Source organism: Malurus melanocephalus, unplaced genomic scaffold (genome assembly GCF_030028575.1).
Source record: "Malurus melanocephalus ecotype Western Australia unplaced genomic scaffold, MMel_1.1 scaffold_336, whole genome shotgun sequence".
Classification (NCBI taxonomy): domain Eukaryota; kingdom Metazoa; phylum Chordata; class Aves; order Passeriformes; family Maluridae; genus Malurus; species Malurus melanocephalus.
In genome coordinates, this window is record NW_026623568.1 from 586,643 (window position 1) to 613,940 (window position 27,298).

Sequence of the window (27,298 nt, forward strand, 5' to 3'; positions counted from 1 at the left end):
GGAATGTAGGTGTCATGCTCAGATAGAATAATTGCTGAAATTGTGTGAACCATCTTTCTGAGGTGATGGGAAAGCTATGCAAGGACATCATGTTTTTAAGCTGCTGGAAACTGCCTACGAGGTATTTGTGCTAGTTAGCCTTGGGAACAAGTAGAAGTAGATAAGGGAAATTTGGCAAATGAATCATTAAAGGTGGAGTTGACGTGTAAGACGTGGACCTATGAAATATATGTATTACAAAATATGTATGAGCTAATTATGTATGTTATAAAACTTAGACATTGTTTACAATAAATCGAAGTTTGCTTATAACGCATATTGAGTGGTCCGAGTCTTCCCTTCGCCGACATAAAGGTCRTCTAAGTCAAATCTGGTTTGAGACTCGTGAAGTAGCAGTGCAAACTCTCCAAATTTCTTTGACAAGGTTATTGCTAGCGGCTGCAGTGTCACACTGCCTCTCTTGTTGGCATACAGCTCCTCTGGCAGCTGTGAGGAGTGAAAATTCTCCCTCAGTGGCTGTTTTATGGTCATTCTACTAAGTTTCCGAGTGCCATATTCTGGTGTGTTTTCCAGCTCATTAGACATGGTGATACACAATTCTGAGACAGGAGTCTGGCCCAGGTTTCTGGAGACCAAAGCACTACACAGCATACATATAAAACTGTCASAGCTGCTTGTGGGAAGACTTCCAGGTAAGTTACAGCAGGGAGACAAGGCACTTGGTCTCAGGCAGCCTTTGTGACAGGTCTACAGATACTTGGTGYCATTGTAATGACACGCACAGCCACACAAACAGCACTCAGAAGACCAAYAGCCTAGGAAGGCTTTTATAAGAGTAAAAACAACTACTCCTGATGAGAGACAGGCTATATACTTGCCAAGATCACAGAATCATAGAATCCTAGAATGGCTTGGTTTGGAATGGACCTCAAAGACCAGCTCATTCCAATGCCCCTGCCATGGGCAAGGACAGCTTCTCGAGACCAGGTTGACCTCTAGGGCTGGSACATCCACAGCTTCTCTGTGCAACCTGTGCCAGTGCCTCACCACCCTTACAGTAAAAAAATTCTTCCCAATATCTAATGTAAATCTACTCTCTGTCAGTTTAAAAACATTACTCTTCTATCACTACATCCCCTTGTGAAAAATCTCACTCCTGCTCTCTTGCAGGTCCCCTTTAGGTTCTGGAAGGTCTGGTATTAGGTCTGCCCAGAGCTTTCTCTTGTCTAGACTGAACAGCCCCGACTCGCAGCCTGTCTTCTTCTGCATGATGAATAGACCTGGTGTATTGACTTCACTCAGTACTGGGGAAGAACAATTGAGATACAGACCCTGAAAGACCCATACCTGTCAGGAATACCTCTGTGACATGACACAGGCTGGTGGTGATGGAAGTCCAGGCATCAGATGCCTCTTATGAGTCCTTTCATTGCTTTGAAATGTTTTTGCAGTGTAAAGATAGGGGAAAAATCAGTTAAATGCAGGGAAATATTTTTAGACAAGATGTACAATACTGTAAAATATCTAGCAAGAGTTCTAAGTGCCTGAAAAATGCTGTTTTGGATATATCAGATAGTACCTGAAGAATTACTAAAACATGATTTTCCTCCCTTTATTTACTGCAGAAGATCAAAGTAAAAACTTCATAGTATTACCTTCAAATTGATCATGGTTGGAATAGCAATAACTTCATTTATTTTCTAGTTAGGATAATCAGAAAAGTTTATATTCTCTTTGAAAGCCAGCTGTGTTGTAGTAGTTRCTTAATGAATTAACAACACTCACCSTCTTGGCTGCTTCTGGTAGAGGTAAAGTAGCTCAAACTCTTCCCAAGGAAAATAATCCTTGGGATAATTTCACTTCATGTGCCCTCGTTTTGTCCCTCAGTWGAGAAGCTCAGAGGCAAAACTGTTGCATTCCTTGAAAATTCATGTTCATAGAAGTAGTATATTACAACATCTGAGCATGATCCAGTTAAATTTTTCCAGTTAAGTCAACTTAAAGGTATTGCTTAGTCTTCTATGTCTTTTACAGACACTCATAGGTAGTATTTGCTCTTTACTCTTCTGATAATTAAACTAGAAGACTGTAAACCCAGCATTTAGAAACTTGGTAAAAAGAACAGCCAAATCAATTATGAAATTGAAAATACTTCAACTTTCATTTTATGTGCTACATATTACACTGACAAATCAGGAAATGTGGGAGATCTTTCACTGTGTTGGGCTTTTTTTTCTAGAAATCTTACATATTGGAAATGATTCAAGTGCGTTACCTCTTTTCCCTGCCRACACATGGGAGTTTCAGACCAGCCAGGCTGATGTGCATGGCAGYTCTGCAGGGAACTCTGCAGTGTCAATCATGGTGCTTTGTTTCTGACAATAAATTCCTGCTAACTCATTACTGGAAGTTTGAAAATGCCTTGAAAGGAGACAGGCTTGTACTTTTGTCCTTCCAAAAGTTGGGGGAGAAAGAGTGTGTGCTATCATTACAGTCATGGAGGTTTTATTTCCCCTCTAGTTAAATGTCACTCTTCTAAAAATCTGGCTTTAAAACTCATTTAAACAGCACACATCAAATGTAGATTCTCGGGTGAGTTAGATGGTGTGGAAAAGTGGACAACAAATAGTGACTTACAGACATGGAGAGTGCCCAGCTGCAAAACCGCATTTCTGTGTTAATCTTGAAGAATTCAAGGAAAGTGGAATCTGCTCTTTAATCTGCTCTTTGTGCTTCTAGTCTATTTTTGGTATGGAACGAAGGAAAATTTGGTTTCAATTTTCAGTTCTTATGTAACAAATTTATAAAAATGTTTACATTTTTTCCTGAAGGTTTTTGCTCTGACTATGTTTATTATAAAGATGTTGTAACAACAAGAACTTTAAAAAATGCTTCTTGCCCTTAGGCTGTGCAAATGACAGCACTGTGTGCCCTCTGCCAGCACAACTCAGTAACTTCTAAGGTGAGTAAGAGGCCCTTTACAATTCAGTTAGGTCTCCTTCCCTAATAACTACATTTTCCTAAACCTACCATTTTTTGTCTGATGAAAAGAAATCTAAAAGAAAAAAAGAAAAAGAATAGCAAAGAAATGGAAGAAAGCATGGACCACAGGCAAGGCTAGTTCAGTTGCCAGCTCTTTGAAGGAGGAAGCAGAAGTCAGAAAGCAGAGCTTTGTCATGTAATTTTTTGTTGTTTCCCCTGCTTTTCAAAGCACCATGGCTATTTGATCTCAAGTAGAGAGGCACTGTAGCCATTTTTGTGCCAGAGGCTTATCTTTATATACCCATTTTAGAACTATATTTCACAGTGAATGCCAAGAAAAACTACCTACTGATCTTCAAAACAACATGCAAGCAAAACGGCAAGCTATGACAACATTGTTCCCTTAATTTTTCTTTCTGAGGCTCACTTTCACTTTTTTTTTTAAATTATCCTCTCCCGATGACTGYGGTGTTACTTGAACTTTAAATGTCAAAATCCCTTTGAATGGCATTACTGTGAACTCTGGAGCCATCCACCACATATGAATGGCTAATACACATAAGAGAATCAATAGATATATTTCATGATGCACAGCCAGGGTTATGAATTCTTTTTATTATTCCTATCACTTCCCCAGCCCCATGAAAACAAAATTCCAACTAGCTACTGCTATTTTAAGAAGAGAGCAGGGAGAGTATATACTGGCAGGTTGATTGACATAAGTCAGCCAACTCTTCCAGCTAAAGGTCTGAGTCTGCAAGCTGTTTCTTGTGGGTGGATCTCTGTGCTTAGATGGAGAAGCCTGCAGAATTTAAACTGAAATCAGCTACATCTAAGCTACAAGAGAGAAACTCATACTTTAAATGTTATTCAAGTGAAGAAATACTTACAGAGTGAAGTCACTTTACATATTATTATTATTATTATTATTATTATTATTATTATTATTATTACCATTTTCCATTTGCTCCCAATCAGTTTTAACATAAAAATGTTCTCTGGGGTTTTTTTGTATGTTTCTCTCACTTTTGGGCAGTAAGAAGAAGTTTCCATTGCTACATCTACCTGGATAACATCCAAGATCTGAGCCAAATGTCCTATTTATTTCCTTGAAAAATTATGGAGAAAGGCAGAGCAGGGGAGCTACACTTGAGGAGGGAACTGAAAATATTCCCAGTACAGTTCACAGTTTCATTCAGTCTCATCCCTCTATCCCAAGAGTGTTTGGCAATGTTCAGTCATAAGGGATGTTCTGTCCAGTTCTCATGCCAGTAAAGAAAGAAAGATTAAAGGGCCCTTTCCTCCATCAATTTCTGAGGGAGAATGTGACAGATTTTGAAACCATTAATTCAAAGTAATGCCCATGGCATGCTGCAGACGGGAGTATGGATTTCTAATTGTGGCTGTCCTTCTGCCTGCAAATGTGGACTGCTCTGTTTTACCCTTTGGAGGATCCTTGTCCCTACAGAGAAGACATTTAGCCTTCAGGAGGGGAGGATGAAAAACATGATTAACTTGCCATGATTTCTCACACTCACTTGGTCTAGACTGGTGGAAGTGGCTGTCACAAAGAATCAGGATCAGGGCTCTGCTGTGCTGCAGAAGCAGTCCATGGCCTGAGCAGCCTGCAGGAAACCAGTCACTGCCAAAATCTGGGTATGACATCTTTCTGAATGCCAGCCAATAAACCCAAATAATCACATTTTTTGGTGTACAAAAAATATAAGCAGGCACAGTTTCCACAATTCATTCAATTTTCTTGTTTCATTTTTCTGAGTTAGAGGACTCTTGCAGGGTTTAACCAGTAATGCCTGTCATGTTGAGCTGGAAACACCTCTAGAACATGACAGAATTATAGTGCTTATAACGCCCACAGGAAACAGTTGTTATCCCCAGACAAGTGAGAAATTGAGTCACCGTATYATCATCATCTCCCACAGCCCAGCTGAGCGTCCTAATTATAACATCTTTCCATATTCAGAACCATCTAAATGGAATGAATGTCATATCCTGCATTGTCTTGCTGGCACAATACGCTCTCTTATTTGAATTACAGACACCCAGGCAGGGTCACGACCTAAAGGGTGACCTTGGGAGTTTTCAGACCACAGACTGTTCAATATTCCCCTGATGAAATGCTTTATCCTGAAGAGAACAGGTCATGGCCATCACTGGGAACTTTCTACCCAGCCATGCAAAGCTCCCTTCTCTGTGTGCTCACTAGTACATACACTGACCCAGCACTATGCTGGTTTACTGAGCTTTCCTCCCAATCAAAGGATGTCATTTGATTACTTAGTGGCCCTTAGAAAGCAAATTTAGAAGTAATCATCTATTCTCAGCTCAGACACTTCTCCTTTTAAAAATACTTTCCCAAGAGCCCAGCCCAAATGAATGGGATGTCATCCACAGAGCTATAGGGCTTGCCTGCAACTTCCACCTGCCAACCTGACAAAGGTACCCAATACCTAAAGGTACAATACAGCAACAAAATGAAATTCCTCCTACTATGAACCCAAGAAAATCTCCTTCAGTTAGGTAACTGTCATCTGCGAACAAATKACAGGTATTGCAGATTTTTGTCATACACTAGGTTCAAGTTTTCTCATGGAATTCACATCTCCTCCAAGTGGGGAGACAGGCTGTACATTCACTCCCTACCAAGCATGATTCCACAGGTAATGGTGATGGCAATAGGTAATCCCAGAAAGCAATACCTGGATTCCTCCATGCTGAAAACTCTGCTTCCAGCAGTTGAAATAGCGCCTTCTACCTGAAAATTCAAAGACAAACCCAAGACTCATATGGGTTTGTCTTAAATATATGTCATTTAACATCATTAAAAACCTTTGGTATTACGTACTTCCCACAGATGTGTCAATTTTTTTAATTGAAAATAAAATACTTTAAAAAAAAAATAAGCCTCAGCATTTGGTAGTGTATTTATTCTTTTTTTCAATTTTTTTTTCTGATATCAAATGGTGTATTTATTCCAGAAAAGCTGCATGTACATGTTGTCTAGATTGATTTTAATTTCCTACCTTTTCTACCAGAAAAATCAAGCAGTTTTTCTTGAAAACTACCTGCATTACTAAGGTTGTGTTTCCACTATCCAGTKAAGAGACAGATGCCACTAAATAACTTTAGATATTATAACCTCTAATGTTTCCAGCACAGCCTTGGTTTAAAAATGCAGGACAAGATGTATACAAATAGAAAAGGCTTATCTGAGAAGAGTTTCATACCTGGAGAGAAAATCTTCTGATATTTCTGCATATTTAAGCCTGGACTTATCAAGAGTTGTCAGCCTGACTCACAGACAAAAGATATCACTCCTTTGTTAAAATTGTCAAAATCACAACTTCAGGCTCTTAAATATCAGTTGTGTTTAAGGTCAGTGAAAAAATAGAAGAGGGAGACTGACCTGTTACATTTAAAATAATGATTCTTGGGCAACAACGAACTGAAGTAACTAAACTGRTAAGTATCAATCCCTGAGATGTATGTTATAGAAATATTGATTTGTGTATTGATTTGAGTGTATTGATTTGATTGGGTGAAAAGGTTACATGAAATCTTTTCAGCATTCCTTATGAAGGAAACCTTTTTCTTTCACTTGATTATGATTATTCTCGAAGTTCTTACACACATACATCTCAAAATGTGAAATGGTATTTTTTAAAAAAAAGCAGTTAACCACCTATTTAGTTTAACCATTTCAGCAGAGTGTTTTCTGTCAAACACAGGGAATTCTGGATGACTGCAGAAGATATTTGTGTTGCAATGTACATGCACTTACGTCAGTGATGAATTTATTTCTGATCTGTAGAAAACTCCATTAACAAGAAACCATCTAAAGGCTAAACTGTTCCAAAGACATTTGAGAGTCCTGAAATGGAGCACGGTGCAGAATTTTCTGATTAAGCTGCATTTCACCATGAAGTTGGCAATAACTGAAAYGGAAGCTCACCCTACTTGTGTTGGATAAGATAAAGCAGAGTTGACAGGAGCTCTCCACCATTCCTGGTCATCACCCTGGACTAGTGACTGGCTGGCTTAGGCTTCGCCCGGTCAGCATCCAAATGATGCACATCTCATTCTGCAATTTTTAACTTTTCCCATGAAACATACAGAGTTCCAGCAGCACATTCCCCATCTGGAATATAACTAGCAAGTCCTGTATAATACAGGCCCCCTTTGAATCTACTCTGTAAAGTCGTTTGAAAATCTGACTTTTAACAAAAACATAATCTGGACCATTTTTTTAAGGGTCCAGAAATCTGCTAGATACTCTTAGGCCACCTTCACACAGTTGTATGGGACAATTACCTCAGCTATGCTTACACTCCACAACTCAAAAGAATGACAAAAGCATGCAGGTTTACTTTAGAAAGTTTTTCTCTTTTTCCTTTATGTAAGAATTTTACCAGTCCATTAAACTTGTTGAACTTTATCTTTASAAGTAAAGAAATTATTGCCTCAGTAAACTTTTTTTCTGCAGAAGTATCTTCCTTGCCTCTGAGCACCATTTTAGATTTTAAATAGTTCCTCAAAGGTTTTTCTTAAGCAAACTTTTCAAAAGCTTTTATAGGGTAACCTTCCTCCTCTCCCCCTGCTTTGTACCAATGCTTATTTGAATTTGAAGTTTATATGAATTTTGATTCTACAGTGTTTTTATAGTCATGCTGAACTTCCCCTCAAAACAACTCAAAACTTGTAAGGACCAGTTCTGTCTTTCTTTGCATAAACCATTATTTAGATTGTAGGGGAGGTCATTTTAGGTTGGGGATTTTTTGGTGCTGGTGGGGTATTTTTGTCATAGCACCTCATCAGAGCACTGGCTGAGAAAGCAGCAGGGTGCTTTGTTCTCTGTAGTGTTATCATGCTCTCTTTCCAGATTTTCTGTACCTTTGGGCACAGTCTGCTCCATCTTTCCTACTCGGAAATGCCCTGGGCAGTGCTCCTAAGTGCTAGTTGTCTGAGACCAGAAAGATAGTCCCTAGAGCTATATTAAACTGTACAGTCCAAGTTATTTCCAAGGAAAGTTTTGATGATGAGAGGAGACAGTTCAAAAAAACTAAACTGCCATGGCTGGTGCTGGCATTAGGAAACAGATGGCTACCAGGCCAGAAAATAATAATTGAACTTTTCTATGGCTCAGGCTGCAGGTGATCAACTTTAATAAAACAAGTTGAAGGACTAAGTTTGCAGCCCGGTGAAATGCTACAGTGAGAAAGGATGTGCTGCAGACATGAAAGAACAGAGGAACCAGCAATTAAAGCAATTAAGTAGGCAGGGGAGATTACTGGGAGGAGTGAGACAGTTAATTTTGCCAMGGGTTTTTAGAATATGTGCCCTAAAAACTGCTCTAACTCCCCCCACTGAATGCCAGCCAGGGGGACAGTGTGAAATTCCAGATATCTGCAGAGCCTTTAGGACAAGTTCTACCTTGGTATCCTCCTTAACCTTCTCAGGAAGGGCTAATTGAAATTATAGCAACAAAATGAGCCAACAATGGAGAAAGCTCTGCTATTTGGAACCACAAGACACTGTCAAATGCTGATATCTGCCATTAAAAGCATGCATACTGATACAATAGTTGGTTTTTTTTCTGTTGTCACATGTCTAAAACATGTGGCTTCCAATTACATGTGAGATGTTAGCATGAAACAGGGTCATGGAAAGGACAGAGCGAGTGCATGAACCCATCACCCCTGTAAGGTAACTTGTACACACGTGCCATGTGCTAACCCTGTAAAGTCCAGGCTGCCYGGATCAATCTTGGGCATGATAATCCCCTAATGAGCAACAGCAGGTGCTGAAGTGCTTAAAGTAAATCACTCCTGGAGTCAGCAAATTGTTATTTATGTCAGCACCACCGAAGAGTGCAAATCTGACAGGATGGGCACCATGCAGTGACCCATGAAACTAGGGGTTGGGAGCTGCAGGGGATTCCTGGGCAGGCAGGATAGGGAAGGGCAGCACAGGGCAGGGATCATCTCCCTGCCCTAGCCAGGATCAGTACAAATCAGGCAGAGGGCACCAGGATCATCTCCCTGGGGACAGGGACAGCCAAGGCTGGGGCAGGACATCTACCAGCAAATGCAGCTGGGGATCAGACCCCATGAAGGGAACAGGCATCAGGCCCAGCCCAGGGTGACTGAAGTATTAACATGGAGCCATGGAATTGAATGTGGCTTTATAATACTAAGTTTGTTGCTTTCCAAGTTTCATTAATTTGGAAAGAGATACTTTTTCTGTCTCCTTCAAGCCTTTTGTTGATTTGGATTGTGAGGAATTCCCATTACTTACCCCATTAATTTAGCATATCTGTAGGTACACCCAGAAACACCAGCCACTGGAGGTATTAATACAACATCAGCCAAGGCAGCAATGAGCACAGCATGACACAGTGAGTTTTTAGGATTGGTGCTTTGCTGCAGATGTCTGGAGTGGAAAACTCAGCATAGATGCATGATCTTCCATTCCTCTGCTCTCCTTTCCAGCCAGTGAAGGATATGGGATTCTGGAACCCCTCTGAGCAGTGGCACAGGAGCAGTGTCAATCCTTGCTGCTCAGGTGTCGATGAAGATGAAGGTTTGGCGTGATAAGCGCTTTATGAGGGCAGCCTAAGGCAAGACAAGGATTATTTAATCCAAACATTTTAAGTGTATTTGGACAAATTATTCTTGCCCTAGGAATATATTATACTAATGTAATTACACTGTCAACCATTGCAGGGCTGGCAGGAATTGCAAACTATTTTAATCCTCCAAGAACACATTTGCCACAAGGCAATAATTTGACTTATCATTAGTAAATTCTTAGCTCAGCTTTTTAAGAGACAGGAACACACAAAACGGTATTGATCTCTAGGTTATTGATTCCTATTACAATTGTATCAGTTTTCTTCTACGGTCTGTAGCAAACTGATCTAGGGCTGTATTTTTCTACCTGCATACTGGAGGTCCATAGGCTTTAGGGAGGTTTTTTTAGCATAATGCAGCAGCATTTTGGTTTGATTTCAAAAGAGCGTAGAGCTTGACAAATGTCTTCAAAGGGAAGGGAAAAAAAGGTAATTTGTCCTTGTAAATACTGTTGCAACCTGAGAATAGATCTGTGGGCCCTGTTAATTCAATGTTTAAAGAACAGATCCTCTATTGAGTGTTGGGCTGCTGCAAGAGGCAAAGATCAAACCAAAGGAGAGTCAAATTGCAGCTCAGTATTACTTCTTGGCTCAGAYCGTCTACTGATCTTGGATGTCACTGTCCCTAACCAGAGCAAGAAAAATAAAGACATTTACAAGAAGAGGGTTCAACCTACCTTGCTACATGCTAGACAGGTCATTCTGAATTTGTCATCCTACATTCTCTTTCTAGTCAGGGGAAAAAAATCCAGTTGGTGTGTCATCTGATCCATTTTAAGCATCTCTGTTAGAATGAGAGAAGCTGCACTCTGAAGGTGTCTGGGTTTTTGKTTTTTTTTTTTCCCATTGACTACTCCTGCAGTATACAGTGATTAGCTCAGACTTAGATGTATGACTTTCAAGCTGCATACTGGAACTGATGATTCCCAGGCTCATTTTCCTTCTTTTCATTTAAGATTTCTCAGTATTTTGTTCCTAACCAGCACAGGATGAGTCAAGTGAGTACAGCCTTGTTGATTCATCCTTCCCCCAGAATAACCCTTCAGCTGTGCACAATTTCTSCAGTCCCCATTGCTCTGTTACACCACATCATTCCTCAGCAGATTCCCCATGGGACACTGGCTTGTGTGGAGGGATCAGACAAGTGCAGGGGGAGGAGACTATTGTAAAGAGTGGTGTGGGAGTGAGGCATGTCCTGTACCTCACATGGGGTCCTTCTCATTTCAGGGCTGACATTTTTCCCTTTGACAGGAAATGCACAGCAACTGCTGTCACTGCTCTGTCACACTGGTTTGTGTTCATGGGAAAATACCCTGACATCAGTCTTTGCTGATAAATCTTTTTAGGGAGATACAGCAGCCACAGCTGTTTCTGCACCAATATAACACCAAATGTTATCTGTCCATATTGTAAGACAAAAGAAATCCTATTTGATTTAGGTCAGACATACTTAGGTTCATAGTGGTTTTACCAGCTGGCTTCCTTTCCAGCACTGGTGTATTTATCTTCTTGTCACTTCTCAGCACCAGAAACATACAGCTCTCCCCAATTTACAGATGAGTTTTTGCAGCAGAATTCATCTTCTCCCAGACAATAAAGGGAGGGCTGAGAAGTTGCATGGGAACCAGAGCACAGGGGACTTTACCAGCCTAGAAAGGAAGACTGGGAGAGTCCTTTYTGTGAAGTGGTGCATTGAGTTTCTCCCAGACCCACACAGAAAGCCTGGCCCCATCTGCATGCTGCTCTTGTAGATATGAGAATCTCATTTAACCTCTACATGGTTCTTAGTTGGTAGTTGATGGCACGGATAAGTGAAGTACAAGAAAACTGCACTTTTAGCTGTAACCTGTAAGGAACTATATTCAATGTTTGTGTTTTTCGAAGAGAGGGTTAAAGTGATCTACCAAGTAAATAAGGCAATGGCACCTTTGAAAAACCTATCCATTCTAGAGCTGTCTGCCATCAGCGTGACACCTGTGTGTGTGTGTAAAGAGATAAAACTGTGGCAATTAACAATGATTTTAGTCCACACACCTTATTCCAACTAGAGTTAGTTCAAAGTACAGTTTTGTTTGACACCAGTCTGCCAAAACCAGCAAAAGCTTAATAGAACAGAGGTTTGCTTACTTATTAATTTATTTGCTTGCTACTGTGTCTGCATCACATTTGTAAAAAGACCCGCACACTGTCTTCCTCTACTGGAAATGTATTAAGRCTAAATTATGCACCCCATCTTTACCAGTGGCGATGGAATCAAGGAAACTGTGAGCTGTACCACCTAGTCAGTTTAAATACAGAGAACCCATTAAACAAAGTATTTAAGCAAAGAAATATTTTGCTTATTACTAATGATATCCTGAACATGAGGAAGYTCATCACCCCAGTTTTCTGGAGCCTGTGGTTATGCTGCATAATTACATAATAATCAGCCACACAGCCAATGCTTGTCTAAGAAACATTTCAATCGTATTCTGTCATAGAGGGGTACACTGGAGCTATACTGATTCATTAAATACAAATATTATGACCAATACCATCTTAAATCATGAGACTTTAAAAGAAAAAAAAAAGTGGGCAATAAAAAATACCAGCATTTGAATTTTTATATTTATATTTTCCAGAAACAATGTGGGAAAATACTTAAAATGCCTTAATTACCTCAAAATCATGGCTGATCTGAAATGAGTGGAATTACATGAGTACCTATGTAAAGGAAGTATACTCTCAAGTGTTSAGTTAGGACAGCAAATTTACCTCTGTCTCAGTTAAACGCACTTACACATTACAACCAATATATCTGGAATCCCAAGTACAGTCTATGCTGCAGGAGGAAGTTTGGCCAGACTCAAATTTTCACCTCTGATCCTGTCTTCCTCTGATGTTAAGCACCATTCAGTCACTGACCACAACTGTCAGCAATTCAGTTTCCCATTTTTGTTTTCAGATTCCTTCAGTGTCATGTATAATGCACAGACTTTAGAGGAGACAGACTATCTTGAAATGGCTGGCAGCATCACAAAAGATCACCCTGTTGTGAAATCAGGAGAAACCCAGACATCACTACACTCTCACAGCTACTTTAAATAAACCTAGCTCGGTGATTCTGTCTTCTAGGCCTAAAATAACATTACATACTATGCTTTGAAGGAGTAATTAATCTTAAATGTGCTGAAATATTAGTATGGAAGATATTCTATAAAGCCATATAACTGTTCATTGCAGCAAATGTCAACAAATCACATTTCAAAGGACAACAAAACAGCAGTAAAAAAAGCCCACACAAGATAAATGCAGGAATTTCAAAACACTCATCCACCCAAAGCCACCAAATCAAACAAAAAAAATTCCTACATGTTTTGGGAAAGCTAATAATGTAAAAGTTTTATTCAAGTCCAAAGAGACACTTTGAAACCAWAAACTACCTTTGCCCTTGCAAAGAAACTAGAGTTGTAACCAAACTTAATCATCAGGGTCGTCCTTATGTACCGGAAGACAGGATGCCAAGTTACTCAAAGAGTGCGAGTAAAGAACTATAAACATTTTGTACAGCACACATTACAGCTGGACATACAATTAAAAAGGTCAAACACATGTTTTAGCAATTAATTATCATACCTCTGAGTTTCCAATCCTGAGATTGCTCCCAGCAAGCTGAAGCAGGGACTAAACAGGACATAGTCTGCTCTTCTCCCAGGTCATTATGGTACCAGGGACTAAACAGGACATAGTCTGCTATTCTCCCAGGTCATTATGGTACCAGGGACTAAACAGGACATAGTCTGTTCTTCTCCCAGGACATTATGGTACCAATAAATGTCTATTTTTTAGGCTTCGAAAAAAGTCTCTTTTTAAAYCCTCAGTGAGGACTATCCTTGAGGGAAGCATCCAAGTCTCCTGTTGTGAAAAGGTGTTCTGCCATATTTGTGCAATGTTTCCAATTATTCTGAGGTGCTACAAGGACCAGACTTGAGTTCACTGACTACCATTTGATTCAAAGACAGCAGTAGGAAATGTTTGCTGCACGAATCCAAGAATTGGATCTTCTTCATGACAAGATGTCTCTTGTCTTTTATGCTAATAGAAATATTACCATGGTTTTCCCCCTCTCCTTCTCCACAATGACMAATGTCAGCACAATCAAAATTTGGAAATTTTTCATGTGAAAAACATAAAGGGAAGAATGCTAACCTAACCAGCTATGCTATGCTGTGAGAGAAAAACTGGACAGGCAGACCACCCTTCTTATGAAAGAACGATACCACATGCATCATGGTAACATGCCAAATTTCTGTAATGAATTTCATACTACGTAAGAGAAGAAAATGGGGTTTCCAAACTGAATATGCTGTACCATGCTACAGGTCTTTTCTCTTTGCATTTTAGAATGACATCATTGTCATTTAAATTGGTGTGTCTTTTTCTATGAGTTTAATTAGAGTGTCACTTTAATGCTGCCAGTAATAAGGAACTATTAATACTGCTCTTAAAGAGGCAAAAAACTTTACTGCAAAGAGCTAGGAATGCTCTTAAAATAATAAAGGGCAGTCAAGCAACCACATTTGCTCTGCCAAGAGCTTTTAAGATGTAACACAGAGGCTTGAGGCTTCATTACCAAAACATTTTTCCCATTGCCACTTGAAAAAATTCTCCCCAACTTTAATGACTAAAATATAGGTAGTAAAACTGCAATAATAATTGCATGGTTAAGAATGAAAAGACAAAATAGTTCCTCTTTCACTGAAGAGATTACTTTTAGGGCTGGCAGTATTTTGTACCCTAAAAGCACAAGGATAAATGCTATTAAAGAAGTCAGATTTTTATGGAACCCAGACTGTGGATACAAGGGTTCAGCTGAGAGTTCAAATTTCAAAGAACAATATACCAATATGTGGAAGCATAATACATATGTAGTGTTTAAAAGAAACAATTCCTCCACAAGATAAGCTCTGAAGATTYCTTAATAAAAAGTGCTCAATTTTCCTGTCATTTCTATCCATTACTAGTGTGCAAAGCAGCTGGAAATGGTGTTGTGTTTCTAAACCATGCAGATGGAAATGGTGCTGTGCTCCTAAACCATGCATACAGAAAGGGRTAGTCAATCTAGGATCTGTGGCAAGCCAGCTTTTAAAAAAAGTAATATAAAGACAATTCTTCGGGGTTACATCAGTCTACCTTTTTCTTCTTCTTGGCAGAGAGGTCAAAAATGCTAGAGGATTTGTTTTCCATGGCTTTTGTGCAGTCAGATAGTTAAAGGATCTGGACCGTGTACAAATACATTAAATATTCTCCAAGTCTTCCAACACCCTCGCACCCAGAATCACTGATGAGAACCAGAATGGAAAGGGTCAGAAATAATCACTACAAAGAKGGCAACCAGAAGAGCAATTCCATTAGGCAGAGGAACACTGACACTAAGGCAGCCAAGAAGACATTCCAGTCTGGGTCTGGCATTGCAATAAGACACAAATACTTTCATTTTCAATTTAGAAAMTTTCAGTTAAGTTAAATTTTTTTAAAAGTGACTGAAAGTTCTTGATATTAGTATTAAATCAGGTCTTTAGTTGTGGAAGCTGGTTCCCTCCTAAAGTCTTATTACTTCATTGTTTTTGAGGATGAACCATCTTCAGGATTCCTGGAACACTGTGTTTTCCTCTGAAATAAAATGGGTAAAGTTAGCAAATGTCACATTCCCTGTAAGTGTTAACTGCTAAAAAATGTGCAAGCTTTCTAGATTTGCATATCTGATTCCTAGAGTGAATTAGTAAACCTGAGAGAGGAAAAAAAATCAAGTATATTTCTAGGTTCACAGGTTAGCAGAGCATCTAATAATTCTGCAAACACAATCTTCATCTTGTGATTCCTGTTACCTAAGTGATGTAATTTGAAGAACATGAGTGGAATACTAAATATTGCACTAGGAGAGCGATACTGGCTACAGAGACATTTTCATCAGTTAAAGAATCCCCATCAGAAAACGGAAGAGCACTACAGGTAGATGTAGTTATTGTTCTCTGCAGCAATTCCACTCTGGAGACCCAGGCTCTTGAGCCTRTGATCACCAGAAATGCCTGCAGGAGATGCTGCCAGCAGACTTTTGAAGTGGTACTCATCATGGATACATACACCATCTACACAAAACCAGCTAGAGCTTCATCTTGATCTTGAAAGAAGTAAAAAAATCTCCAGGGAAAGAACGGTTCTTTCCCAAACTGGAAGGGTCCTTCTACCCACCAAGACGCCTGCATCTCTGCTCCTATGCAATGTACCTTTGCTTCCCTTCCTGTTCATTACTGCAGAGACAGACAGCACTTTACATACTCTAACAAAGATATACAGAGCTTCAGTGTTTCTCTCAAGCAAAGGCATTTGGAAGGAAAATATATCTCAATTATATTTATCACAATACCCAGATATGTCATAGAAGCCATGATGGTGGTATCTGTGCAAGATTCAAATTTATAGGCAAAGAGCCAACAAAACCTAGGGCTCACTAGTGTTCCTGGGATTGACATATTCTTTGTTCCAGCTCTCATGTTCATAATTTACTCTTTACATTTTTCAATGATCCCAAAACATATTGTATATACTTATTTTAATGATATAGGTAAGTGGGTTTGTGGAAGAGTATTTACTGTGAGACACTAAATACATAGGAATCATACTAGCTTAGGATGCCTCCAAATATAAATTATTTGGGAGAGTTCCAAAATCAAGTATTCTATCTGCTTGGTTCCACACTTTTGTAAGCATCTGTTTATGGCCACTGGAGGCAGATTACTGGGTCCAACAAACTTTTGATATGAGTCCCTGTATTCTTCACACTTTATATTCTTAACATATTCAGTTCAGTTAAAAAATCAATCTCCAATTTCAAGCTTATCCACAATCATTACAATCAGAAATTAATTTTATTTCTATAAAGCTCAGAACAGGTGGACTCTTCTCAAATTTGTATTTCTAACCTATATAACTAAACTAAATCTATTAAACAGTTATGTAAACACATGCATTTTCAACATTGCAACATATTTGGCATGAAAMAAAACTGATTGAAAAGAACTATCAAAAATTACATTAATAATACTTTGCTAGCTGGATTATGCTCTGAAAGTTGCAAATGTTCAAAACATAGTACTTAGCCAAAAATAATAAAACAGAAAACAGGGAATATAAAAGAAATTTACCTTGGTACCTGTTTTTCTCCCTTGCCAGTCAGAGCATCTGGTTTTTGTCTTTCAACAATTTTAAGTTCAGCAGTGGTCTGCAATTGCCAAATTTTTACAAAACAAGTTAAATACTAACCACAATCACAGAAGTAAATAGGATTTGCACAGATCTACTTTTGTAAAGGTAAGAAATTTTTGTACTTGACAAACTCCAGTATTAAAGGTGATGGCTAGTATAATATATCATCTTATCATATCTGAGCAGATGTGATTGTGCAGCACAAGAGGCAAGAGCAATGCCAAGTCTGCCTTCACTGTTTTTGCATTTATATGAATACACGCTGCCAGTATACAAGATTATTATCCATAGCACTGTTTTTTTCCACGCCTATCCCAACTAAAATCATCCATTGTTGCACAAGCAGCTTTCCAGCTGTAGCAGTCTATAACCCTGCACCTTTTCTGCAAAGAAATCCCAGTTCCAAATCGGATTCCACTATGCTAGTAACAGTTTGTGGCAAAAATCTGGCCTGAAAGAATGGCCTTTTTCAAGAACAACTATAGTTCTTCTTTGCTTGCCTCTCAAACTGATTTCTGAATGCCACCAAAACGCACCTTCAAGATTTGTGGAGTCCAAATCCCAAATCAATATTTTGTCAAATTGAAATTGAAACAGAAAAAGCAAACAAGAATACACCATAAACCATTGGTGCCTCTACCAGGAGTTCTCAAGATTGAGAATTTTAAAATTTATTTTAAAAGTATCATTTAAAATGATATCCTTATGACTATATCCATATGGACCAGACAAGATAAACATCAAAAGCACTCAGAAGATAAATACGTGTTGCAAGTATTAAAAAAAAAATCAGAAAGGCACTCAATAATAAAAAGATAAATAAAAGAAATGACTGCTCAGAAGCATCTCTCTCTTCTGCTTCTACCACAGGCTGCAGGAGGGATCCAAAACAAAGCAGAAAAAACCTAAGACACATGGGATTTTTTAATACTTACCAGTAAAGCACTTCCATTCTATGATTTTTAAGTTTTTTTTTTTATTACTGTGAACTGTAGAAAATTAGATACATAATGAGGGAAAAGAATGGCTTAAAACAACACTATATCCATTCTCTGTAGATCAGAGAGTGTCACTACAATACATATATTGTTGTCACAGGATAGCAATACCCCATGGTATATTTGCAAGGTATCAAAATGGTACCCTATGGGAAAATCCTTCTAACTCGACAGCAGCCAATAATGGTGTGCAGACTCTAGAACACTGACATTTAAATAAAGCTGAAAGTCCAGACTGAATGTAAGTTTACCTCTGCCTCTATCATTAAAATGAACTGTTAAAAGGGAGGGCATACATATGCAGATTTTAAATTAATATAAAAGTCAAATCAAAGTCATAGCAGAAGTACACCTGAAGGGAACAAATAAACCACTGATTCTTTTGAAATCAACAGAAAACTACAGAATCATAGAATATCACAAGTTGGAAGGGACCCATAAGGATCATCAAGTCCAACTTCCTGTTCCTTGCAGGATACCTAAARCTAAAGAGTGTCATCCAGTTGCTCCTTGAAGTTTGACAGGCTTGGTGCCATGACCAATTCTTTGGGGATCATGATCCAGTGATTGACCACCCTTTCAATGAAACCTGTTTTCCTAATGTTCAATCTGCACTTCCCCTGATGCATCTTCATTCCCTTTCCTCATGTCCTATCACTGGTCATCACAGAGATGAGATCAGCACCTTTGCCTCTCCTGCTCCCCTGGAGGAAGGTGCAGCAGATAATGAGGTCACTGCTGGGCAATGAGGTCACCCCCTCAGCCTTCTCTCATTCAAGATGAACCAACTAAGTGACCTCAGCTGCTCCTCATAAATCTGCCCTTGAGGCYTTTCACCACATTGTTCATATCCCTTGGATGCGCTTGAGTAGTTTGGTACCCTTGTAATATTGAGGTGCTCAAAACAGCACACGGTAGCTGAGCTGTGGGGACTGCCCCAGTGCAGTTAGGGTGACTGCCATGCTCACATTAGCAATGTACAAGGTAGATGTTTAATCTAAACTACTCCCTTAGGCTCTGCATAGAGCTCAGGAGGAGGGACAGAAAAGTCCTTGGGAAATTAATTTCATCTAACCTAATACAGATGTGATGCTTTGCACTTTAGACACGGTTCTCTCTCCATAGATCACAGAGGATTCACCTACAACTATTTTAGAATGGCTATTTAACATTTAGAGAACTAAAGACAGGAATATTAATCTCAAGATGAYTATTTTGCTCTCATATGATCCTGAAATCATGTGAGTAAATAATTAATTGCTGAAAATAYAATACACAACCTCGAGTGTTGATTGCAAAATTCTAGTCCCCAGKGCCCCATTATGCGACATGCGAGTGCATATACCTCACTTCAAATGRTCTTTTATCCATATTTTAGTGTTTTTATAGGGAGCTGAACACAGGCACTCCTCTTGCTAGCATGTTCAGTAATAAAATCTGCTTTTGTTTCCTACCTTCTTCCTCCGTAAGTTCTCAATTTCACTTTTAATGCAAAGATATTAACAGTTACCTTGGGCATTTCCTGGGCTTTTTCTTGGTTTCATGCTGGAAAGTTCATTTAAGCAATACTTTCAGATTTCCCAAAGTAGCAATGAACCATATAAAGGAATCAGTTGCCCACTGTGCAAACACATGGAAACAGTGCTAATTACAGACTTTTACCCCAGTTAGCTATGAAAGGGATTCAGTGACAGCTATTCTTGAATATCACACTAAGCTATTACTTTCACATTATTCAGGAATTTAGAGCTTTTCCAGAATAAGTACTATAATTCTTTACAGATTCCTTTACAGTTCCTCCAGTTTGTAGTATCAAATTATATGTATTACATAATTTGCAGCAATAAAACTTAACCTGTGATTTCACCAAAGCAAGATGTCTTWTCCCTATTTTACAAAGTTAATGGAAATATGTGTTGTATTACATTCTGAACTGCATGGATAGTTTATCTTTGAAAGAAKAAAGGAGACATACGAAAAGGAGGAATTACTACTTAAAAGGAGTATTATTACTGCTTATAATCTGCTTCTGTTCTGTTCAACTGTGTAGCAGTCTTGCGACTATGGATGGCCAAGAATTGGAAAATTGTTTCAGCTTTTTCAGTTAAGGGCACTTTGACTATGCAAGGGAGCACTAAAACTCCAACTGATACAAAAGCAAAAAAAGTATTTAAAATACATAAACTGTAGTGATCTTTCAATTTATGGCTCTTACAATTTTTAAAAAGCAGCTTTTGTTACATGTTTGGTATAAAACACCCTGATCTAATRGAATTAACAGATGCTGTTGTTATGTTAAGAAAGCATTAAAAGTTATTGTCACACATTCTTCTTACCTGTAAGATTTCTGAGAGGTACATGCACCGCTCACCATTAGCTTTGTGGTAAGCCTACAATAAAAATGAGATAYAGGCTATCATTTTAAAAGTTGAATCATACAGAAGATTCAAATATRTAGCAGAAATTTTCTTTCAGTGACACATTTTGTGGAACTATTATACTATRTGTTCCACACACACTGTTGCACAATGTAACAGCTTTTACAGATTAGAGGATAGAGTTATTACAAACCTTTGCTTCTTGTTCCAGTCTAAGTTCATAGTCCTTTAGCTGATTCTGGAGACTGTTTTTCTCTTCTTCCAGATGTTTAAGAACATCCTTTAAGGAAGCCTGTGGTTATGGTAAATAAAACAATGTTTAACAACTATTTCCATTCTGTATAAAGATGTCATCACCAAGTCATTCTTTAAGCATCATGTTTGCCGTTCTCTTTGGTTCCTGTGCATTTTTTGTTTTCATGGTTCTGGCTGGCACACTGCAGAGACAAAAGCAATTAACCATATGCCACAWTTATCAGCTATGCACTACACATTTCAATTGTGTTAAAATGACACAGGTACAGTTTTCCACAGTGCTAGTCCTTGGCAGAGGACTTAGCAAAGTCACCTTGTAGTGATCAGTCAGAATTGCTCYTTTGTTCTAAACAAAATTCCCTCTGATAGCTCCTCTTTAGTTGGAAGTAGATTTCACATATTACCAGCACATCCATTTGCTGAGAGAGYTGCTGGCCTGGTTGAAGAGGCACATAGGATGTCAAAGGTAACTCATACCGACTTGGCTAGAAAGCAGTACTTTGTGGGGAGACTGTCTTAGGTGTGCAGTCACCCACCTTGTCTACRACTGGAATGAATAACAGCATTAAAGTCGATTTTTGGTTACTGGCACTGGCCAAATYTTTGCTGTGTAATGGAAGTAAAACACACAACCAAGCAGGTCCTTCTCTATTTCTAACACAGGAAATTTTTCATAATCCCATTCATAATTTGGTCCATTTACCCCTTAGAGACATTCTTATAGAAGGTTCTAATGTAGGGTTACCTCYTCCAAACTCAGGAACAAAGCATTAGAACAAAGAGGCATCTGGGCAAACATGCCAGGAGGCGTGCATGGATGAACAAGGAGCCCTTGAACAAACTCATACACAAAAAGGAAGCCTAGAGAAGGTAGAGACATAGACTGATAGCCTGGGAAGAATATAGGGATTGTTTGAACAGTCAGAGATTAGTTTAGGAAAGCTACAGTCCTGACATAATTAAACCTGGCCAGAGATGTCAAGGGCAACAAGAAAAGCTTCTAAATGTACATTAATGATAATAGGAAGTCTAGGGAGAACGTGTACCCTTTCCAGAGAATGGCTTCAGAGCAGTCTTGAGAAGAGGATGTGGGGGTGTTGGTAGATGAAAAATTTGGCATGATCTGGCAATATGGCTTGCAGTCCAGAAAGCAAACCATGTCCTGGGCTGCATCAGAAGTGGGGCCAGTAGGTTGAGGGAGGTCATTTCCCTCCTCTGCTCTGCTCTCTTAAGACCATCTGGAGTACTGCATCCAACTCTGGGGCTCCCAAGATAAGGGTGTGGACATGAGAAGGGTCACAAAAATCACAGGGCACCTGTCCTCTGAAGACGGGCTGAGACAGTTGGCATTGTTCAGCCTGGACAAGACAAGGCTCTGGGGAGACCTTCTAGCACCTTATAGCATCTTCCAGTACTTGAAGGGTCCTACAAGRGAGCTGGAGAGGGACTTTTTATGCAAGGTATGTAATGACAGGACAAGTGGGAATGACTTGAAACTGAAAGAGGGCAGGTTTATATTAGATGTTAGGAAGAAATTCTTTACTGTGAGGGTGACGAGGCACAGACACAGGTTGCCCAAATAAGTTGTGTATGCCCCATCCCTGGAAGTGTTCAAGGTTGGCTGGGACTCTGAGCAAGCCAATCTTGTGTAAGGGTCCCCAAACCATTCTATGATTCCATGATTTTCAAGGTCAGTTTGTATCTGTTCTTGTTCTTAAATGTGTTTTAAGATAACTGTTCTTCTTCCCCCCTGGTGTTTGTCCCCAGCACACATAGACTGAGGACATGAGCATCTTTTTTCCACATTCATTTTTCTGGACTGATTAAGCTAAACCTGCAAAAATTATCTTTCACACAGCAGGCTGTCCTTTCATCTAATCATCCTAATAACCTCTTTGTACAGCAGGCTGGAGCTCAACCTCTTTASAGCTGGAGAACAGAACTGGCCTACATTATGCAGTACTCCAAAATCTATCTCACTGCTTTGAACAATGTGATACTTCTTTACCTGTATAAATTTTAGCATTGCATTTTTCTTTTGCACAGCTGCAYAATGATGGTTCAGAGTCAACCAAGCATCAGATAGAAGATCTAAAAGCTCCTCTGAAGTTGTATCCTCAATTCATAACATAATTTCTTTATGGTTTTATAAATCCTTTGGTCTATACTATTAAATTTTATTCCCATTTTTATTAATCTAGTCTTCACTGTATTTCTTTTTCTAAACCTCATCCAGATCCCAATTATATTATATAATTGGTTTCAGAAAGAGATATCACAATCTAATGCTACTTTGTGTATCAAGGTCATACATTAAACATTAAGATTCATCCTAAACCTGGTTCTGTAAGATCTCTTCTTGTACTCTCCCAGCAGACTCCTTCACTAATCAACGCTATCATGTTCCATTTGCCAGCTCTTTACTCCTGTAACAAATCTACTCATTTTCATTTTCGCCAATTAATCAGTCACTTCCCATGTGACATGATATCTTTATCAGAGGTCAGAGTGAACAAGATTACTATATTTATTGTGACAACAAATCTATTGCTTTACAACAGTGTTAACAGGTTTGCCCACCATGAGCCCCTTTAAATATATCCATATTTCAGTTTCATTTTGCAACAGCTATTCCTCTCTTTAGCTTAAAACTGAAAAAAAGAAGTGCTTTTCTTCAGTGCACACAATGTGCACATGTTTATTACAACCACTTGCTATCGGATCAGTGATGTGACAGGCCAGTTCTTTCAGAATCCTAAGATACGGATTACCTATTTCCTCATTTTAARCATATCCCACGCTTTGAGTTTTCCTTACGATTTTGTTACTGACATTTCTTCTTCCAAGCACTTGCTGACATCAGCTATTTTTTCCTTTGTCCTGCATTTTATTGTTTCTGTCTTTACTTAAAGCTTAGGCAATATATACATGTTTAATTTTAAGTGGATGAATTCATGAGCACTTGATCTGACAATTTTTTGATGGGCTTTTCTGCAATGTTCTTGTAGATTTAAAAAATCTAAAACATCATTGTCTCCCTTTTATCTAGTATTTTCTAATAAAATGTGTTAATTACCCACTGAGTTGTGCCTCATTATTATTAGCACTTGGTTTTTAGTCTTCATTTACAAGTGTAACACATTATACAATTTCTGGCAGTAATCTAATATTATTATATCCAAATTCATCCATCCAAATATTATATTTATATGTATATTTGATTGGATGGATGGGATTCAGTCTGAGCTGAGCGTATCTACATTTGAGTGTCCAAATGCAAACTGAAGTTCTACTAAGAGTCACAGTGAAGACAATTAATGATGTGCAGTGATTCATGCAGCTAAGCAGCTAAAGAGTTTAACTCAGTTCCATGTGAGATGTTCTAGAGAGTCCAAGACATTCATGTGTGCTAGACATGACACATGGGTAACACAAGACACATGTGCTTCTGGAGCTGTGCTGGGCAAGACTTTTCATTTACACAACCATTCCACAGAAGATGCCAACTTAGATAAATCTAGATACAAATCTCTGTACTCAGCTGAGTTATTAATACAAGTGGATTAGTAAGACTTTGTATTGCCTGTGGGAATTAAAAGACCTAGTCAAGAGGTAGACATCTATATATATAAAAGTAAATAATTTTGTCCTAATATATAAGAGAGTCATATTGTTTCAATGTGCATTTCAATATAATTTCCCAATCTTTCTGTGACTAAACTGTTTTCCAACCCATCCTCRAGATGAATTCATACAAACAGCGGATAAAGAAAGAATAAACAACATTATTGTCAAAGTCTCTCACATCTGCTACATACCACATCTATCTCTGTTTCGTTCTTTCCTGGCAAGTGTGTACCTTTAATACTTGTTATCCCTTCATGTTTTTGCTATCAATGCCATTACGTTCCTGGTTGGTCAGGCTCTTCCATTTGTTTGTTTAGGTCCCCTGTGTAAAATAACTATCTGTGTCCAAATTTTTGTCTCTTTTTATTTCTAACATGAGCACCTCCTTAGTCAGAATAGATTAATCTTTTCCTTTCTATACTGATTACTTGACCATTCCCTTAATAATCAGTTATTTTTTTCTCATGACTGTAATGCTTTGATAGACTGTTGTTTACCAGAATTTCCTGGTAAATACCTGTTGTGGCTTATGAGATCTTCTTTTGTTTCCTTTCGTGGGAATTTTTCTTTCCCATTTTTGTTGCTGGGATACACTGATTGCCAGGTCATCCTTTTGATGGCAGGGCGATTAGTAAAGACAATAGGACCTACACCCCACCCAAACGACCTTGCTAAGTACTGGGAGGGGGTGGGTGTGGGTGTGGTGGTRGCGGGTAACTATATATGCTGCCCTGCTTGGCTCAGAGGGGAGTTGGCCTGCTACCTGTGGAGCAGAGCTCGGCTGCTCTTTGGTTCCTGTTTTGCTGCACTGTGATCTTCTGCCTMAATCTGAGCCAGCCGGGAACTGCGCCACRGYRCTCCTGCAGTCACCGGGGAATCAGGTGAGCATCTCTGTGTGAGGCTGTCACTGGGTTTGTGGCTGGGCTGGTTGCTGCTATTGTTGTTATTACTTATTTTCACTTTGTTATACATATTAATAAAACTGTTATTCCCTTTCCCCCATATTCTTGCCGGGAAGCCCGTGATTTTTTTTTTCCCCAAAGCTATAATAAATCAGAGGGAAGGGGGGGTCATATCCACCACTCCAAAGGGGGGTCCCTGCCTTTATTGGCAAAACACCTGTCTTTCAAACCAAGACAATACCAAAAGGAAGATAATGGTTGTCCAAATATTTTCCCCTTCTTTTTCCATGGGAATATTAAATTTTTTCCCTATTTATCATGGTAATCTCAGATCCAGAAGGCCACAGACATATATGATTTATTTCTCAGAGAGTTTATGAGTGCTTGGTACTGGTAAAAAAATACATCTGATTGAAGCCTTTTCTTCTCTTTTCTAGCATCTGCAGATCACTACAACTTTTATTCTTTTGCATAATTTTCTGCATAACCTGTTACTTGTTTAGCTTCAAATTTTATTTTTCATTTTAAAAGTTCTGGGTTTTATGAAGATTTCCCTAGTTATGTTTTCYGTTAAGATTTTACAGGAGCAGTACCCTTAAAAGGCACAGTACTTTTAAAGCGTGCTGCAAAAGAGAATAACCCCTCCCACTGCTTGAAAGAAAACAAAAAAGAGATACAGAAGAGCTGTATCTTTGAAGAATATTTTGCACATGACTGAACTGTTATTAACTTTAATCTGTTACAACTGCTATATTGGAGACATGAAAAGAATTGCTGCAGAGGTTTTTTCCTAATTAAAGAAGAAGTACTTTGGATGCAGATGAAATCTTTGTCCAGATACAGAAGGCTACTACACTCAATTCAGGCAATGTTGGCCAATTCAAGGAGAAAAAGTAAGCTGCAGATTAAAGAGAAGATTTGGCTCAATTCCACTAGGGTCATGTGCTATTTCATTTCAACATCAATGTCTCTACAGAATGAAACAAAACAGATAGGGAAAACCTCCGCACTGTTAAACTAGGAAGCTAAATTTTTTTACCTTCTTGACCTCAAYGCACATTAAAGATTATAACCATGTCACAACATATTTTGTACCACCAACAACATATTTTGTATCACCACAGTAAGCTCAAATACAGTAAACACAGAAGTTCATGTTGCTCTCCAGATTTGCTCTATGAAAATCCACAGCGTACTATTTATTTCCTCAGTAGATTGTCCATCAGTGTTATGTAAGACAGAAGCACTTGGTGTTGCAGCTGTTATTTAAAACAGAGCAATTTGTTATCTCCTCAGTGATGGCACTCACCTAATTGCTTTGAGTTCTGTCACTTACAAAGTAAACTACTTTTAGATATTTTTTTCATTAGTCCTTTCAGAAGCACTGTATTTTTTGCTGCCAATGCAGCTGGTCCACTGCAGATGCCTGGGCATTCATTCAGCTCCGGAGCAAGGATGCTATCCAAATGCAAGCAAATGAACAGTTCACAACACTGCTCCTGATGAGCAAGCGGATAAAAATAGGTTGATAATGTGACTAAAAGCATACAGTTATTCTTACCTTATAAATTGTAAGGTAGGAATGCTTAAAAATCTCTTGTGAAATAAGAAAGCTATGAAATATTGCAAATTTAGAGACTGGGAAGTGAAGCCCAAAATCAAAGTAGGACTGGAATTGAARTTACACTTCAGGCAGAATTTAACATCCAAGTGCTAATAAAGCATTCTATGCAATATCTTACACTTTTCACATCCGCTTTTGTAARATAACAGGCAGGCATCTGAGCTGTTGCTGCTGAGGTTGCCCACAAGCACAAGCTGACTCAAGCTGCTTGGTTTGCTGCTAAAAGTCTTCATGGAGTCTCAAAGCAAAGCTTCCTGGTGGTCATCTCTCTAACAGGACATTATCTCAGGAAGAAATCCTCTTCTACAGCAGCCAAACATTTCACCCAGAAGTAAACTAGTTGAGTTGCATTTTAGCCCTCTGCTTCCCCAAGAGCTTGCATTCTCAAATTTCATATCCTGACAATGCCCTTGTCACCATCATACTTAACTAGTGCTGAGATAATTCTGGAAGCCAGGCTGTCAATGAGTCACAAATGTAAATATTTGCATGGAGGGAGATGGAAAAAGTGAGAAAGGCTGAAAGGTCATGTCTGTTTCTGGAAAGGAGGCAGGATTTCAGGCACACTTTTGGGTCTTTTTTTTTTTTTTTTTTTTTTTTTTTTTTTTTTTTTTTTTTTTTTTTTTTTTTTTTTTTTTTTT

The 27,298-nt window shown here is 38.7% G+C and overlaps 1 protein-coding gene across 1 annotated transcript in view; it reads right to left on the reverse strand.

The window, feature by feature from the left end:
- Positions 1-306: 306 nt before the first annotated feature.
- Positions 307-27,298, reverse strand: part of CCDC169 (coiled-coil domain containing 169) — a 36,623-nt gene continuing 9,631 nt past the window's right edge. Inside the window, exons 5-8 of the mRNA XM_057377983.1 lie at positions 20,443-20,541; positions 20,208-20,261; positions 16,813-16,889; positions 307-625 (exon numbers count right to left, since the gene is read on the reverse strand). Coding sequence (XP_057233966.1) covers positions 307-625; positions 16,813-16,889; positions 20,208-20,261; positions 20,443-20,541 — 549 coding nt within the window. The remainder of the gene's footprint in view (positions 626-16,812; positions 16,890-20,207; positions 20,262-20,442; positions 20,542-27,298) is intronic.